The 16917-nt window shown below is 37.6% G+C and overlaps 1 protein-coding gene across 1 annotated transcript in view; it reads left to right on the forward strand.

The window, feature by feature from the left end:
* The window catches only part of USH2A (usherin), a gene marked incomplete at both ends in the record, with an annotated part of 493855 nt that overhangs the window by 354982 nt on the left and 121956 nt on the right, over positions 1-16917 (forward strand). Inside the window, one exon of the mRNA XM_081312822.1 lies at positions 4027-4225. Within this exon, the coding sequence (XP_081168948.1) occupies positions 4027-4225 (199 nt within the window). The remainder of the gene's footprint in view (positions 1-4026; positions 4226-16917) is intronic.

Here is a 16917-nt window from a genome sequence, read left to right on the forward strand (position 1 = left end):
GGGGTGTGGAGTTGTTCCATGTGCCCTGTTATGTACTGGCTCATTATTAATACCACGTGGGTTGCTGGAGCAGCTAACGGCTCTTTAGCAACCCAGACTACAAGTCTCCAGAGCTATAATTCGCTATCCCTAGGCGGCAATGGTTGCTTCAAACCTATTGGCTGCCGCCTAGGGGCTAGACTATATATTGCGGCTAGTTGCAGCCATTTGCCAGTACAGATTCTGCATGAAATAAAATATGAGTTTCCCTGTACTCAGTTACCTTATCTTCATTCCTGCACCAAAGAACCCGCTATTTAACATGCCCTGTACCCACTTATCTGGCAGCCAATCCTCTTGTTGCCAACCCACTTCTTCTGCATTTTCTGCAGCCAAGTCTACATTTCTCAGTCACAGGCCTTTCTGGAAGGCCACTGCAGCCAAGAACCAAGCTGTGGATTCAATCCACAGCTTGGTTCTGCAAGACCTCTTCAGCTAAGGGCCGAGCTATGGATTAAATCCATTGCTCAGTTATCAGCTGCATAGGCCTTCCGGAAAGGCCTGACTGTGGAATGCAGGCCAGAATACAGCTGCAGAATGAAGCTGCTCCTTCGGCCCCAGATGAAGTGGACCAGTTGGGCAGGGCTGGCAGTGCTGGAGGTAAGATATCTCCTGAAAAGAAGACCTGGTCTTATTTTCAGGGAAACACAATAGTTGCAATCCTATTAGTTTATCACAAGCGTTATATATTATACTTCCATTCAAATGTGTTGAAATTCATTTATGGGAGACCATAAATTCTAATCCAGTTTTAACCATGAAGCCAGTTGGGTAACTCTGAGTTAGTTACTTTATTTCAACCATAAAAAGAAGCAATAACAAATTTACTTCAAAAATGTTGCCAAGAATACAGCATAGAATCTCCAGGCAATCACTAGGAATCAAGGCTGACTCCAACGTGTGAGCGCGCACACACATACACACACACACACACACACACACAGAGAGAGAGAGAGAGAGAGAGAGAGAGAGAGAGAGAGAGAGAGAGAGAGAGAGAGAGAGAATCATAGTTAATTATGGTTTATTAAACCATAGCTTAGAGTAAAATGTGAACATAAATATTAGCTTTAGAGATATATAGTCACATATTGCTGAACAGCATGACTAAATTCAAGTATGACTGCTTTTGAGGAGAGTTTGATTTCATCTTAATTCCATTTTGTGCAAAAATATTTTAACAAAATCAGTATGCTGCACAAAATGTCAAAGAACATGATACAAAATACTTGTCATTTACCACTGGCTTATTTAGTTGCAAAATCATACACACTGAGATAGTATTTCAAATTGTAGGTTCATTTTTAACATTTAGTTGTCCCTTTCTTTGTTCTTTTCTTTCTTCTCTCTCATTCTTTTGTTCTTTTTTTATATGTTTGTCAGTAAATCATTGATATGTAAGGGGTATTTTTTTCTTTGAGTCGAATATGCAGTGAATATAAAATAGACTTCTACAGACTGTGGCATTAATTCAGTAAGTCAGATGAAGACTTCAGAATAATAATAGTGACTCTACAAGTAACCTGTGAAGTTATCCCTTCACATTTGACATCAATTCTTCCACTAGAGATTGTTATTGCTAGGTGTTCCTCTGTTTATACCTCAAGGTAGTGAAATAATAGATCACTGTGTTATTTTTATTGCCAGTTTATCTCAGCTGCTGTTTCTGAACATAAGTCTCTAACTTTAAATGAATGCTAATTTACAGTGTCACAAAGAATTCTGACAGTTACTATGTAATTGGGTTATATTACTTTCTAAAATGATCCATCCAAAGTTAGGTGATGTTAAGTTTCCCTTACAGCAGGAAAGATACAAGGATTTACTTAAATCTTAAATGGGCAAATGGAACTTAAAGAAAGTCATCTTTAGCTCATCAGTGTTCACACTGTAATGTTGAAATTTGCCTTTAGTGGATTTATTGCAGACAGATTGTAGCTCCGCTTATTAATTAATCTTCTAGCCACAAGGTTGCGGGATTCTCTTGTTTTTAATATTTATCCTAAAAGTCCATTCCTATTCTGGATGGGAATTCTGCCAGTTGTAGTGCCAAATATCTGAAGCAAATTAGGTAGAAGTCTGACCTTGAGTAATTGCATGAGATCCTATTATTGTTGTTCTTGTTTCCATTTCCGTTCAGTATTTTTATCCAGAGGGCATTCAAGGTATGTACAAGGGGAAGAGATTTAAACTTTTTTACTTCAGCTTCCTCACTTCTAAAATCACCTTTCTTCTGCTATGGGCAACAAAAGGAAGAGTTTTCTTGAACAAAGCATCTGCAGATAAAAATATTTAAGTCTCTCCATCCCTTGCATGGTGGTTTGGTTCAGTTCATGGCTTTACTTGTGTTTAGAGTAAATTCAGAGGTTAACTGCATTCTGCATCATTAACATTATATGCAGTTCTCCCATGAAGTATCTGCAGTATGATATTATAAGGAAGGAACTATTTAATTATTTACATTTCTACTCAGGCATCTTTTGAGCAATGTATTTAATGCATGTTTTGAAGATACAGAACTGGATTAATATTCAGTTCTTTATAATGAATCTTGAAATTCAGCATTTATATTTCAGAACATTTATTTACAATGATAACCAATCAGAATTGACGTCTCCCATAAATTTGAAAAGCTCCTTTTGTGGCCCTTCCCCAATTTAGTTTTCTCTCCCAAGCTGAGAGAAATTCTGTAAAGAAAAGGGAGGAAATATAAATATAAATAGGAAGAAGAATGTATTGGATGAGGAATTCCAAATAGGTAGAAGAAAGTGTTGATTTTTTTGAAAAAAAAGATACATAAATATATCAATGATAATATATAAAATAATTTCCAAGCAGCTATAGTTTGTGCTACTTATTTTAAATTCCTGGGCCTTTCCAAATCTTGTGGTCCTAGAATTTTGGTCCAACTTTCACTTTTAAAATTCCACAATATTTTTTTTATAATTAAAAGTAGGTATCACCAAGATAAAGAAAATGTGCTGAATATTTAAATTGTTGCTAAACCTCAAGGCAACAAAATGGCCCATTTTGCATCTTGCATTGGAAGGATTTTGGCTATTATCTATTAATTCTTAAATACACCTAAATTTAATTGGGTTCAATATGGCTACGAGCATGTTCATCACCTACTAATTCTCATAGTCTAGATCCTTACAAATTGTAGCTACTATACTTTTGACTTGGTTGCCCAGCAGATGGATTATGTAGGATGGCCAGGCTCATCAAGAATGCACATGTATGCACCCCAAATGCTAGCACTATGTCTAGGGCTTAATGCCTTTCCTGAAGTGGGAAAATTGAGGTGGCTGAACTCATCAAGATCTTATCTGCACATTGATCAGCTTCTGCAGCTGAACGTTTTCCCAATGCTTTCTCTAAAAAAGCTAAAATCACAAGACAATTGTACTATAGCTCCTGCAAGCATGGTCTTAAGTCATCAGTGTCTTCCCTGAAGGAAAAAAAAATACGAAAGAAGATTTCTACAAGCTGCTTTTTGCAAAAGTGTCAATAGAATATCTATCAGTGCAGCTAGGTCTTGCACAGCCAACAAGATTTTTTAGGGGATGAAGTGTTCTGTTTCGGTCAAGTATGTGTGTAATAGTGCTCCATTATGCTGAATTTACTAATGTAAAAATACAGTACTTGTTTCTAGAAGCTGAAAGCAACTGAGCAGAGGTATTAGAGTGAGGCTGTGACTCTGTTTTAAACTAAAGTTTACCACTTGTTTTCTATTAAATGTCAGGGTCAATTATTTATCAGTCTTCAACTCTATCTTTCTGCCAAAGAATGAATCATAATTTAAGTGTTGTATAATGATCAGAAGAGAAGAGCAGAAGAGCCCCTTTAAAAAAAAAAGATCCATTTAAAGCTTCCTCCCATTGCAGCAAAGTTAAAAAGGACACCAGTAAGATTTGAGCGTTAGCAGAAGCTGAAGTAAATTACAGTTGGTATTAATTGAATTATGTGTTAATTGTTCTGCTGCTGCAGATCACTTCAGATTAACTGGACATCACCAGGACAACCAAATGGCATTATCTTAGGATATGAACTACTGCGTAAAGCTCAGCATCACTGCACTGAGGCAAAGCAACTGTCAAAACATCAACATGAAGGAATTTGCCTACTCCTGGAATGCAACACTCATGAAAACATATGTGGAAGACAATGCTGTAATTCCCAGTTTAAGGTAAGACCATGTAATATGCTGGCTTTGATCTTTAACTTCTATCCCAATTAAACTACAGGTAGTCCTCGACTTACAACAGTTCATTTAGTGACCATTCAAAGTTATAACGGCACTGAAAAAAGTGACTTATGACCATTTTGCACACTTAACAACCATCACAGCATCCCCAAGGTCATGTGATCAAAATTCAGATGCTTGGCAACTGGTTCATATTTATGATGACTGCAATGTCCCAGGGTCATGTGAGCTTCTTCTGACAAGCCAAGTCAATGGGGAAACCAGTTTCATTTCATGACCATGTTACTTAATTTAGTGACTGCAATGATTCTGCAGAACTATGGCAAGAAAAATTGTAAAATGGGGCAAAACTCACTTAGCAAATGTTTCACTTAGCAACATAAATTTTGGGCTCAATTGTGCTCGTAAGTTGAGAACTACCTGTATAACAAGGATATTTAAAGGATCGTCCACTGCTATATAAGCTTCTGCATAACATATTTCCCAAAGCTGAACTAAAAATGCCTCCACAGTCAAAAAGGTAACAACTGGTTCTCTGTCCTAATGACCATTTTAAGTATTAAAAATGATCTATCAAAACTAGAGAGATGAAGTGTCCTGAAATTAACTCTGAGAAGCACCACCTAGTTTTCCCCTGAGTGACGTGATCAAAGGCGCCATTTCTCCATTTGGTTTTCATTGCTCCTCTCTTGGACTTTTGGAGAGGGTTTTTTTTCCCCACCTGGAAGGAAGTTGAATGAAAACCAGATGTGTTCCAGAAAACACAGATTTATTATAACCGGTTTGCTGAACTCAACAAAAAAATTGGTATTGGTTCTGCCGAACCGGTATGAACCAGCTGGATCCCACTACTGACCCAATCTCATACTCAAGAGGTAAATAACAGTAGAAGCTTCACAGTCTTAGCACTACCAGGTGAGTTGCTTTATTGGAGACAAGAAAAGTATCATGTAATAAGGATGATCTGCCCATTACAGAACACACAAATCAAGCACTACATGTAAGTAAGTTCTGGGGTTTAAATTGTAAGCATTTTTTTTTCTCCTTCCCTTTCACATCAACAAGATTTTAACCATTTTCCCCCCAGCTTTTGCTTAGAACACTTCTGTCTGACCTGTGGAGTGCTGGTTTACATCTCCCCAGCTTCAATCTTTATCCTTCTCTAGTTTATCTATCTCCATCCCCACTGCAGCTACCAGATATCCATCTCTTCCTGTTGTGTGACAGTGGAGGGCATTGTTCCTTTCTGTCAGTTTCTACTGAAGATTGAAGGAAGATCTCCCTTCTTCAAACTTTTTTTCTCTATCTCCTCCTCCTTGTATCTGGAAATCTCAAAACAGGGAATACATTTTCATTTTCTGCTTTGACTAAAGTCATAAGGGTTTCTCCTCTTTTAGGTGTTCTGCCTCCCTATCCGAGCACTAGACAGCAATATGAGGCAGTTAGTATCTCTTCTATACTGTATCTTCACCAAGAGTTCACCCCATTCAAGAATCCTCCTTCTCAGATTCAGCCAGGGTAGTTTATGTGTCTTTCTCAATCATATTTCAACATTTATTTCCTCTTCACCAGCCAGTTTCTCTCTCTCTCTCTCCCTCAGAGACAGAATTCTGGACAAATACTGAATCCAGACTGTGTGACCAGTCAGGTGCTTTGAGCTTGTGTTGTTGTTGTTAGCTGCAAAGTCGTGTCCGACCCATCGCGACCCTATGGACAACATTCCTCCAGGCCTTCCTGTCCTCTACCATCTTCTGGAGTCCATTTAAGCTCACGCCTACTGCTTCAGTGACTCCATCCAGCCACCTCATTCTCTGTCGTCCCCTTCTTCTATTGCCCTCGATCTTTCCCAGCATTAGGCTCTTCTCCAGTGAGTCCTTCCTTCTCATTAGGTGGCCAAATTATTTGAGTTTTAGCTTCAGGATCTGGCCTTCTAAAGAGCAGTCAGGATTGATCTCCTCTAGGACTGACCGGTTTGATCGCCTTGCAGTCCAAGGGACTCGCAGGAGTCTTCTCCAGCACCATAGTTCAAAGGCCTCAATTCTTTGGCGCTCAGCCTTTTTTATGGTCCAACTTTCACTGCCATACATTGCAACTGGGAAGACCATAGCCTTGACTATACGCACTTTTGTTGACAGGGTGATGTCTCTGCTTTTTAGTGTGCTGTCTAGATTTGCCATGGCTTTCCTCCCCAGGAGCAAGCGTCTTTTAATTTCTTGGCTACAGTCCCCATCTGCAGTGATCTTGGAGCCCAGGAAAATAAAATCTATCACTTCTTCCCCATCTATTTGCCAGGAATTGAGAGGGCCAGATGCCATGATCTTGGTTTTCTTAATGTTAAGTTTCAACCCAACTTTTGCACTCTCCTTCTTCACCCGCAACAAGAGGCTCTTTAGTTCTTCTTCACTTTCTGCCATTAGAGTGGTATCATCTGCGTATCTTAGGTTGTTGATATTTCTTCCGCCAATCTTAATTCCAACTTTTGATTCATCTAGCCCTGCCTTTCTCATGATGTGCTCTGCATATAAGTTAAATAGGCAGGGCGACAGTATACAGCCTTGCCGGACTCCTTTCCCAATTTTGAACCAATCAGTGGTTCCATGTCCAGTTCTCACTGTTGCTTCTTGACCCGCATATAGGTTTCTCAAGAGACAAATAAGATGGTCTGGTACTCCCATCTCTTTAAGAACTTGCCACAGTTTGTTATGATCCACACAATCAAAGGCTTTAGCATAGTCAATGAAGCAGAAGTAGATGTTTTTTCTGGAACTCCCTAGCTTTCTCCATGATCCAGCGTATGTTGGCAATTTGATCTCTAGTTCCTCTGCCTCTTCGAAATCCTGCCTGTACTTCTGGTAGTTCTCGATCCACATACTGCTGAAGTCTAGCTTGTAGGATTTTAAGCATGACTTTACTAGCATGAGAAATGAGTGCAATGGTGCGATAGTTTGAACATTCTTTGGCACTGCCTTTCTTTGGAATTGGAATGTAAACTGATCTTTTCCAATCCTGTGGCCACTGTTGAGTTTTCCAAATTTGCTGGCAAATTGAGTGTAGCACTTTTACTGCACTGTCTTTTAAGATTTTGAATAGCTCAGCTGGAATACTGTCACCTCCACTAGCTTTGTTGTTGCTCAGCTTTTCTAAGGCCCACTTCACTTCACATTCTAGGATGTCTGGCTCGAGGTCAGTGACCACCTCATTGTGATTATCAGGGACATTAAGCTCATTCTTGTATAGTTCTTCTGTGTAATTTTGCCACCTCTTCTTAATCTCTTCTGCCTCTGTTAGGTCCCTGCCATTTTGGTCCTTTATCATGCCCATTTTTGCATTAAACGTTCCCTTCATCTCTCCAATTTTCTTGAAAAGATCTCTGGTCCTCCCTATTCTATTGTTTTCTTCTATTTCTTTGCACTGTTCATTTAAGAAGGCATTCTTATCTCTTCTAGCTATTCTCTGGAATTCTGCATTCAATTGGGCATATGTATGTTTTTCTCCCTTGCCTTTCGCTTCCCTCCTTTCCTTAGCTATTTGCAAAGCTTCCTCAGACAGCCATTTTGCTTTCTTGCATTTCTTTTTCTTTGGGATGGTTTTGGTTGCTACCTGTTGTACAATGTCGCGAACCTCTGTCCATAGTTCTTCAGGCACTCTGTCTATCAGATCTAATTCCTTAAATCTATTTGTCACCTCTACTGTATATTCAACAGGGATATGATTTAATTCATACCTGAGTGGCCTAGTGCTTTTCCCTACTTTCTTCAGTTTAAGCTTAAACTTTGCAAGGAGAAGCTCATGGTCTGAGCCACAGTCAGCTCCTGGTCTTGTTTTTACTGACTGTATAGAGCTTCTCCATCTTTGGCTGCAGAGCATATAGTCAATCTGATTTCTGTGTTGACCGTCTGGTGATGTCCATGTGTAGAGCCGTCTCTTGGGTTGTTGGAAAAGAGTGTTTGCTATGACCATCGTATTCTCTTGACAAAATTCTATCAGCCTGTGCCCTGCTTCATTTTGTACTCCAAGGCCAAACTTGCCTGTTATTCCAGTTATCTTTTGGCTTCCTACTTTAGCATTCCAATCCCCCATGATGATAAGGACATCATTTTTTGGTGTTAGTTCTATAAGGTGCTGTAGGGCTTCATAGAACCGGTCAATTTCATCCTCTTCAGCACTGGTGGTTGGGGCATAGACTTGGACTACTGTGATATTGAATGGTTTGCCTTGGATTCGAACTGAGATCATTCTGTCATTTTGAGGATTGTATCCCAGTATTGCTTTTCCTACTCTTTTATTGACTATGAAGGCTACTCCATTTCTTCTGAGGGATTCTTGCCCGCAGTAGTATACCTGATGGTCATCTGAATTAAATTCACCCATTCCTGTCCATTTTAGTTCGCTGATACCTAAGATGTCGATGTTCAGTCTTGTCATTTCTTGTTTGACCACGTCCAGCTTTCCTTGATTCATGGATCTTACATTCCAGGTTCCTATGGAGAAAAAATCTTTACAGCATCGGACTTTCCTTTCACCACCAGACACATCCACAGCTGAGCGTCCTTTCGGCTTTGGCCCAGTCGCTTCATTCTTTCTGGCGCTACTAGTACTAGCCCTCTGCTCTTCCCCAGTAGCATATTGGACGCCTTCTGACCTGAGGGGCTCATCTTCCAGCGTCATATCGTTTTGCCTTTTGGTACTGTCCATAGGGTTTTCATGGCAAAGATACTGGAGTGGGTTGCCATTTCCTTCTCAAGTGGATCACGTTTTGTCAGAACTCTCGGCTATGACCTGTCCGTCTTGGGTGGCCCTGCACGGCATAGCTCATAGCTTCATTGAATTACGCAAGCCCCTTCGCCACGACAAGGCAGTAATCCATGAAGGGGTTGAGCTTGTGAGGATACTGTAAATACAACTGTTGAAGAAACTGGAAAATTGATTCTTTACCTGTTGCTTCCCCTGATCCCTCCATGTCTGGTTTATTTTTCCAAAGAATTAATTATTCCACTCTGTCCCTTCTGTTCTGGTATTCCAACTTACCTAAAATTCTTCCTCCCCTCTCAAAAAATGGGAGTTTTAGGAATATAGAGGTGTGAAAAGGGGTCATCCAGAACCAGGATGGTAACATTAAATACATGAGATATTTTAAGCATTACTTGAAGCTGCAAACTAGGGGGGGACAGGATTGACCTGTGCAAGTGCAGGTAATGGTTATATAACCTTAGCATGTAATATTTTTTATCATTTGTATGAAGGAGAAATATCTAGCAAAATTCCAATGTAGTCTTCATTGATTAATGTGAGGAGTTTCCTGACAATGATGGTTAGCAGAGCACTAGAAGGATGTCTTGATTGATTCAGATGACCTGTGAGAGCCATCCGAATGGCTTGTAGTTCCTGGAACAAACAGGAAGTGTGTTTGGCAGCAGGTTCAAGAGTAACAACAGGTAGCCTGAAATGACAATATATGAGTAGAGTCATCAACCAAAGGTAACAAAAAAATCAAGCTAATTGTCTTGCTGATAGTTTACATAGTAATGAATGCATTGTTCTAAGGTAGCATTTGTTCTTTCTGTTTCTCTGACTGTGGGTAATGGCCAAAGGGCAAAGGCAATTTATCATCCAGTAGTGGAAATAGATCTGTCAAAAATGGTCTATGAATCGTATGCCTCTTTCAGAAGTAAAATGATTGAGGAAGCTAATGTTCCTAGGGGTTTTAGGGAAATTTGTGGAATAAACAGGATGGAGTTTCAGTAACAATTGGAAATCTATGGCAGGGAAAGAAATGAACAGTCTTAGAAAGGAGGCCAGATACTATCAAAATTGGACCTAGTCCCTTGACATGTAGTTGATTGGTAAAAGAAAAGTCCAAAGAAACAATGTCCCAACTATGAGGAGGTCCAGAGACCACAGGTTTCAAAAATTGTAGAAGAATTATGTCTGCTTGAGCTATTAATTGTTTTAATTTTTTGTGATCATTTTGGAACTGGATATAGCATTACAACCCTTTAAGGAGATGGTGCCATTGATGTGAGACTTACATGATGGCAAAAACTTGGTGTTTAAAATATCATAGTACTGTTCAGTTAGCAGAAGCTGGCTAAAAGAATGCACAGGGGAGAAAGCTGCCATCAAATTAGGGTTTATTGGAAAAGTGAAACTGTCAAGGTGAAATTTGTGGAAAGAAGGAACAGGTAGGTTCTGGATAATGGACAATGGCTGAAAAGTGAACTATTATCTTTAGGATTCGTGTCACAGGGGTCTGATCTATTGGGAACAGTTAAGCAGAGCATAAATGCACCATTATATCAATTTCTGTAGTGTGGTATTTCATGCTGTTGCTATGAGATCATATTGTTTTAGTAAATAATAACCTGCATGGTGGCATTGTTAGAATCCTGAATTCTACCATGAAGCCAGCATGTATCATAAACGTCCGCCCTGCTGAATGGGAACAAACCCACTATTGATTTTTATTTTTAGCATAGCATAACACTTTCCCAATGGTACCTGACCACATTATAGAGATCCATTTCCAAAAATATTTTGTGACCTTTGTTGCGCTACTGTAAAAATGAATAAAAGATACAGGTGAAATTCAAAAAATTAGAATATCGTGCAAATGTTCATTTATTTCAGTAATGCAACTTAAAAGGGGAAGCTAATATATGAGATAGACTCATTACATGCAAAGCAAGATAGTTCAAGCCGTGATTTGTCATAATTGTGATGATTATGGCTTACAGCTCATGAAAACCCCAAATCCACAATCTCAGAAAATTAGAATATTGTGAAAAGGTGCAATATTCTAGGCTCAAAGTGACCCACTCTAATCAGCTAATTAAGCCATAACACCTGCAAAGGGTTCCTGAGCCTTTAAATGGTCTCTCAGTCTGGTTCAGTAGGAATCACAATCATGGGGAAGACTGCTGACCTGACAGTTGTGCAGAAAACCATCATTGATACCCTCCATAAGGAGGGGAAGCCTCAAAAGGTAATTGCAAAAGAAGTTGGATGTTCCCAAAGTGCTGTATCAAAGCCATGCCGCATTGAGGCAGTAATTGCTGCAAAAGGGGCCCAAACCAAGTACTGAGTACATATACATGCTTATACTTTTCAGAGGTCCGATATTGTTCTATGTACACTCCTTGTTTTATTGATTGCATGTAATATTCTAATTTTCTGAGATTGTGGATTTGGGGTTTTCATGAGCTGTAAGCCATAATCATCACAATTATGACAAATCACAGCTTGAATTATCTTGCTTTGCATGTAATGAGTCTATCTCATATATTAGTTCCCCCTTTTAAGTTGCATTACTGAAATAAATGAACTTTTGCACAATATTCTAATTTTTTGAGTTTCACCTGTAATTAGGGACTATTCTCTAGTGTATTTTAGTCTTTTTTATCATTTATCATAATCCAGATGGAAGATATTAATTTATTGGGATGGTTAAAATCCTTTTGGGGTACTTGGTTGATTGACTGATTTGTTGCTCTTTTACAGCAAATCCATTTAGTTTTATCTATAAGTGGATGGTTGTTTATGTGGTAATGATGAGTAACTCTGAATGAGGTCTATCATGATTTGACAGAAATATTTTAAACTTGTGGTCATTTGCAGATTAATGTTTATGTTAGTTGCAAGTTAAGAATTGGATCAATACTGCAGTCAAAACAGTACAAGCCTATACATTTTAATTGACAAATGAGGTAAAAAACTTAGTCTGAAGGTAAGATTTAATATAATAAAATAATGTTCCTATTTGTCAGCAGTAGCATCACACATGTAGTGACAGTGTGTATGCATAAGATTTGTTGTCAGACAAAGCATCAATTAGGAAAGTGAATTAGCTCAGTGATTCAAACGAAAATATAAATTACGCTAGCCAACATAACCTTAACCACAAAGTCTGTGGGGTAATGGATCAGTCCAGGCAGTGTTTGCCATTTCCCCTTAAAATGAATATTTGTTTATGATGTATATTTATTTCTCTTTAAGATTACAGAACAAAGTAAAATATATTGTACAACTTAGGTACCAAATAAGTTGTACAATATATTTACTTTGTTCTGTAATCTCTAAAACTATCTTAAACTGTCACTAAGGTAGATTTTCTAATATACAAGTATGTTTTTAGGCTTGAAAATCCTGTTTGTCATTTAATGATAATTGAGTTTTAATATATATCCCTTCCTCCTTATTAGTCCAATAAATCAAGGCCTCATTCTACCATCTTGCTTTTCACAACCCACCCAGCCAACCGTATACTGAGGGAAATACGATCCCCAAAGTCAATTACCTGGAAGAAGGTTTCCAAATTCAGTGGACATGATGAACAATCTAATCATCTTGTAATAAGACACATTTCTGCTTATTTTCTTGTCTTTACTATTATAATAACACTATGCTGAATATATACTACATATATAGACTCTATATTGTCTTCACATACTTCTGCTAAGAATCTGTACACTGGTTACAAGTACTTTTCATTGAAAGGATTTCTGCAAAGCATTCTTCTGTATACATTATTCTTCATTGGATTTTATTTTAGCAGAACTGGGATGTTAAATAGAGTTACTATAGCCGTGGATTTCCTATTATGGGCCAAGGGCCTCCATATTGTTTTTTATTTCAAGAAATCATATTAATCGCTCCTTGGGTTGTTCATTGTTTTCCTTTGCAAATGAAACATAACAGTAACTTTTAAAAAGCTGAATTTTATGTATTCAATTTATATGGCTGCCCATTTTAATCAGTGATTCTGAGTCATGAACAAAATTTTAAAAATAAAACAATTATAATAATATAAACATTAAAAACTACTGCCAAAAAATAAATCATGCATCATAATTGCTAAAATAACCAAGGAATGGATCATACTCAGAATCTTAGCACCAGACAAATAGCTAAGTCCTTAAGGACTTGCAAAACATCAACAGGATTTAGGTGTTTTGAGGGTTTTTTTATCTTTCTTATCAACAAGTCTGTTAAGTCTGGGGTGTTAAATGGCAGATGTTTATCTGTTTGAATTCTAAAGTTCCAGAGCAATTTCATTTCTTCATTTTTTATTACTTTGTCCATTTTGTAGCCCCAGCATTTTTGCTTGCAAATAGTGTTTCTTGCAGATATTCCAGTCATCATTGTTGTTACTTTGTCATGCCATTGTCCCTAGTCAGTCTTGTGCGATCTTCTTGCAGTAGCTAACTATGTAGTCCACTGCTTCTTTGAGGAGGTGGCATTTGCTGTCTGTAGCTGTCTTCTCAATTCTAGCTTTGTATGCCTTTGTTCTTTGTTCTTGGTTTTTGATGTTGATATCTGTGGTCTAACTAGTTCAATATTGTTAACATAAGAACCAATACAATGACAAACAGTAGTGGTGACAGTAAGACTCCTTGAAAGCTTCCTCTCTTGATATTAACCCTTCCCAATGTATCACCATTAACTAGAAATTTTTTCTTCCATTGTGCCATTGATCTTTGCCCAAAGCATCTGTTGTTTCTGTTGACTCCTATTATTTCAATTTATAACCTATTATTTATTTTATTGGGTTTTTATATTTGTAAGCTGCCCAGAGTCACTGAGAGTGAGTTCAGTGGCCATATAAATTTTCTTAAATAAATAAATATCAATTCTCCACCTTTTTTCCTACTGTTTCTCATTCAGTTTGATGAAAGAGGATGCTCCAAGAAGATGTTTTCCCAAAAATGTAGAGGATGTTGCTGAAATTCTTTGTGTTAATTTAATTATGGGGTGACCAAGATATAAATCTCAAAAGAAGCTATCAGAATGGAACTTCTCCTATTTTATTTTTCCACATTAGTAAACTTAAGCAGATCAGGAAACTTCAAATTAAGAGAGATTATGATACAATTATTTGTATTCAATTCTTCTGCCTAGTAGAATCCTCTGCCACCTCTCATAATAAAATAAAGTTGAAAAACAGCACAATATAGAGAGCAAACCGTGTTCCTGATTAGACCAGCCCCTGGAGGACTGGTCCCTGTATCCTAAGACCAGCCACTGTATCCTAAGAATAAGGTGTAATATAAAAAAACTTCAGAGGATCTGAAAGGCAGACTGTAGGACAGAATTAATTTGATTCTAATTCTCTTACAAACTACTATCAACCATTTTAACTAATAGGCAATCATGGTCCGATTAGAATCAGATGCTACAAAATGTTTTGCAGAATCATCACAAACTTTTTCATTTGTAGACTCAGCCTAAGGGAAACTTTTTTTCCTCTTATTCTGTCTTATTTTGAAATCAAATTACACAAACTATACTGATGCTGATGAGAACATGGAAAATAATTAGGAAAAAGCAGTGTTTTTAATTGGATGGCTTAGGAAAGCAGATATATATGTCTGATTACACCATCCTAAATTGCCATCCTTAAATAAAAGATGATGAGATAATACTGGCCTAATAAGAACCCTGGCTGGCTGGTATACACTTAAATATAAGAGGATGAGATAATGATGATCATTACTGATTTCAGTAGTTGGCTTTTGGGGGGAATATGACATAATCCTCATAGTTCTTAAATACATTTTGTTTTATGGGGTGATAATGCATATCCTCTGGGCTTCAGACCAATACAAATAGTAGCTGTACTAAAATGCTGCCAAAAATGCTATTTTGTAATTTACAGCCTGTTGCAAAGGATGTTGGGGAGCTACATAACAGTTCAAAGATACTAATGGGAGCCTGGCTAGATCACGTAGTTTCAAGGGTATGCTCGGTATAAGTAAATTGTAAGCTCTTTAAGAGGTACATAATGGGCAAATGATATCGGTGGAATCTTGCCTCAGAAAAAAATCATTGAGTTGGTGACAAGAGGTTTTACTGGGAAGGAGATAGCTCAGAAGGATTTGAAAATTTAAAGCACTTTTGACATTTAAGATAATTGTTCAAAGAGCAGTATAAATTGAAGCCTTGGTGCTTTCCTGAACACCGATTTCTCACCACTGAATAGCAACACTATTAACTGCTGCTGATGCTCCTTCTCTTGTTCCTCCTCATAATAGAAATAATAATCCTATATTTCCATTCAGAGAATCAAGGCACCTTTCAATACAAAAAAATGCAAACTGTGCAAAACAAATAAACATTGTTAAAATACATACACAAATCTAAAAGTAATACTGTTTCAATTTGCCTTCTAATACTAAATGAGAAAGCAGTGATTGTAAGTAGGATGGCTGGCAGAAAATAGGAAAACCAGCCAAGCATTCTACACTAACCGGCTGATCAGTTGGCCAACAGAAAAATAGTTGACTGTGTGGATTACATTATAGTCACAAAGCATATGGAGACATGGCATACAAATATACATGATATAGGACGGCAATAGCCATAACTAGGCTGTAAAAAAAATAAATCCAGGTGACCACTAAATGACAATAAAATGTTTTCTGTATCTCTTTGCTGCCATCTACTGGTCATCTGGATTTTGCAGCCAATATGCCTGTTATGGCAATAACACCCTAATGTCACAGGGGTTTTGAAACCCTTTTATACTGCAAAGTCATGTTTTCCTGCTATTTTTGTTACTAACAGTGGCTAAGACAAAAATCAGTTCTGCAATTTGAAAGGTTTCTTTGCTCCTCTGCAATTTATCGGTGTCATAGGAGGTCTGGCAAAACTATTCCCAAATTACATTGGAGAAGTATGTTTTGTGTCTAATTTAACCATTCGAGTTGCAAAACAGATTCAGGATAACTGAAAAGCTGCAAATGCAGTCTGCATTCAAAAGTATTCAAAAGCTGTGGTGTGGATTCAGGTTATATTTTCTGAGCATGGAAAGTTTCCTTTTGTCTGTATGCATAAAACTGGAAATACACTGGATCATTTCTGCCAATCAACCTAAGAAATTAGTCACTTTCATCAGCCAGGGGAAATAATTTCTTAAAGCCACCCACCTCTTTGGATGAGATACACATGCATAAGGACAAAGCTTGCACTGTGGCAATGCAGTGGTGGTTTTATTGTTTTCCCTCTTGCACACCCACTCCCCCTGGAAAATACCTCCATGTTAGAATGAATGTAGGAAATTACTGTCTTTGTACAGAATAGAGAAGTTCCCAAATGTTAAGACATGGTTCTGAATTACAATTTATCAAAATTAGCAAATCTGATATATTTTAAGTCCATCTAACTTTTATTTTTAAAGAAATACTTTTGCCTTTTACTTTATTTATTAAACGTTATTTTGGTACCCATGTATAGCAATAAAATATATGAATTGTTCTCATTTAATGACTAACCACTTTAAAAGGTTGGCTGCATAACTAGTGTAAATTTCTATAATTTTCTTTATCTTCCGTTCAATCCAATTTTTAGCTTCTCACTTGTTTAAAAGTAATTGCAGCAAGAAAAATGAATGTCACAGTATTACTGATACGCTCAGAAGAACTCAGTGGGACTAATCACATGAATAGCATTAGTGACTAAAGGAATAACAGAAACCTAACAAGCTTGTCTATGAACTGGGTAGTAGCTTTCCACTAATAATGTTGCACTCTCATCTGTCAGTGTTTAGATAAATATTTTATCCTACCATAGAGTTTAATTAAACTTATGAGCTGATGCCTATTATGTGAGGTAGAGATACAGAAGACTGTAGTTGAGAATTTGTTCTGTGAAGTTCTCTGGGAGAAAAAGTAATAAAACTG

Source organism: Vipera berus (genome assembly GCF_964194415.1).
Source record: "Vipera berus genome assembly, chromosome: 1".
NCBI classification, from domain to species: Eukaryota; Metazoa; Chordata; class Lepidosauria; order Squamata; family Viperidae; genus Vipera; species Vipera berus.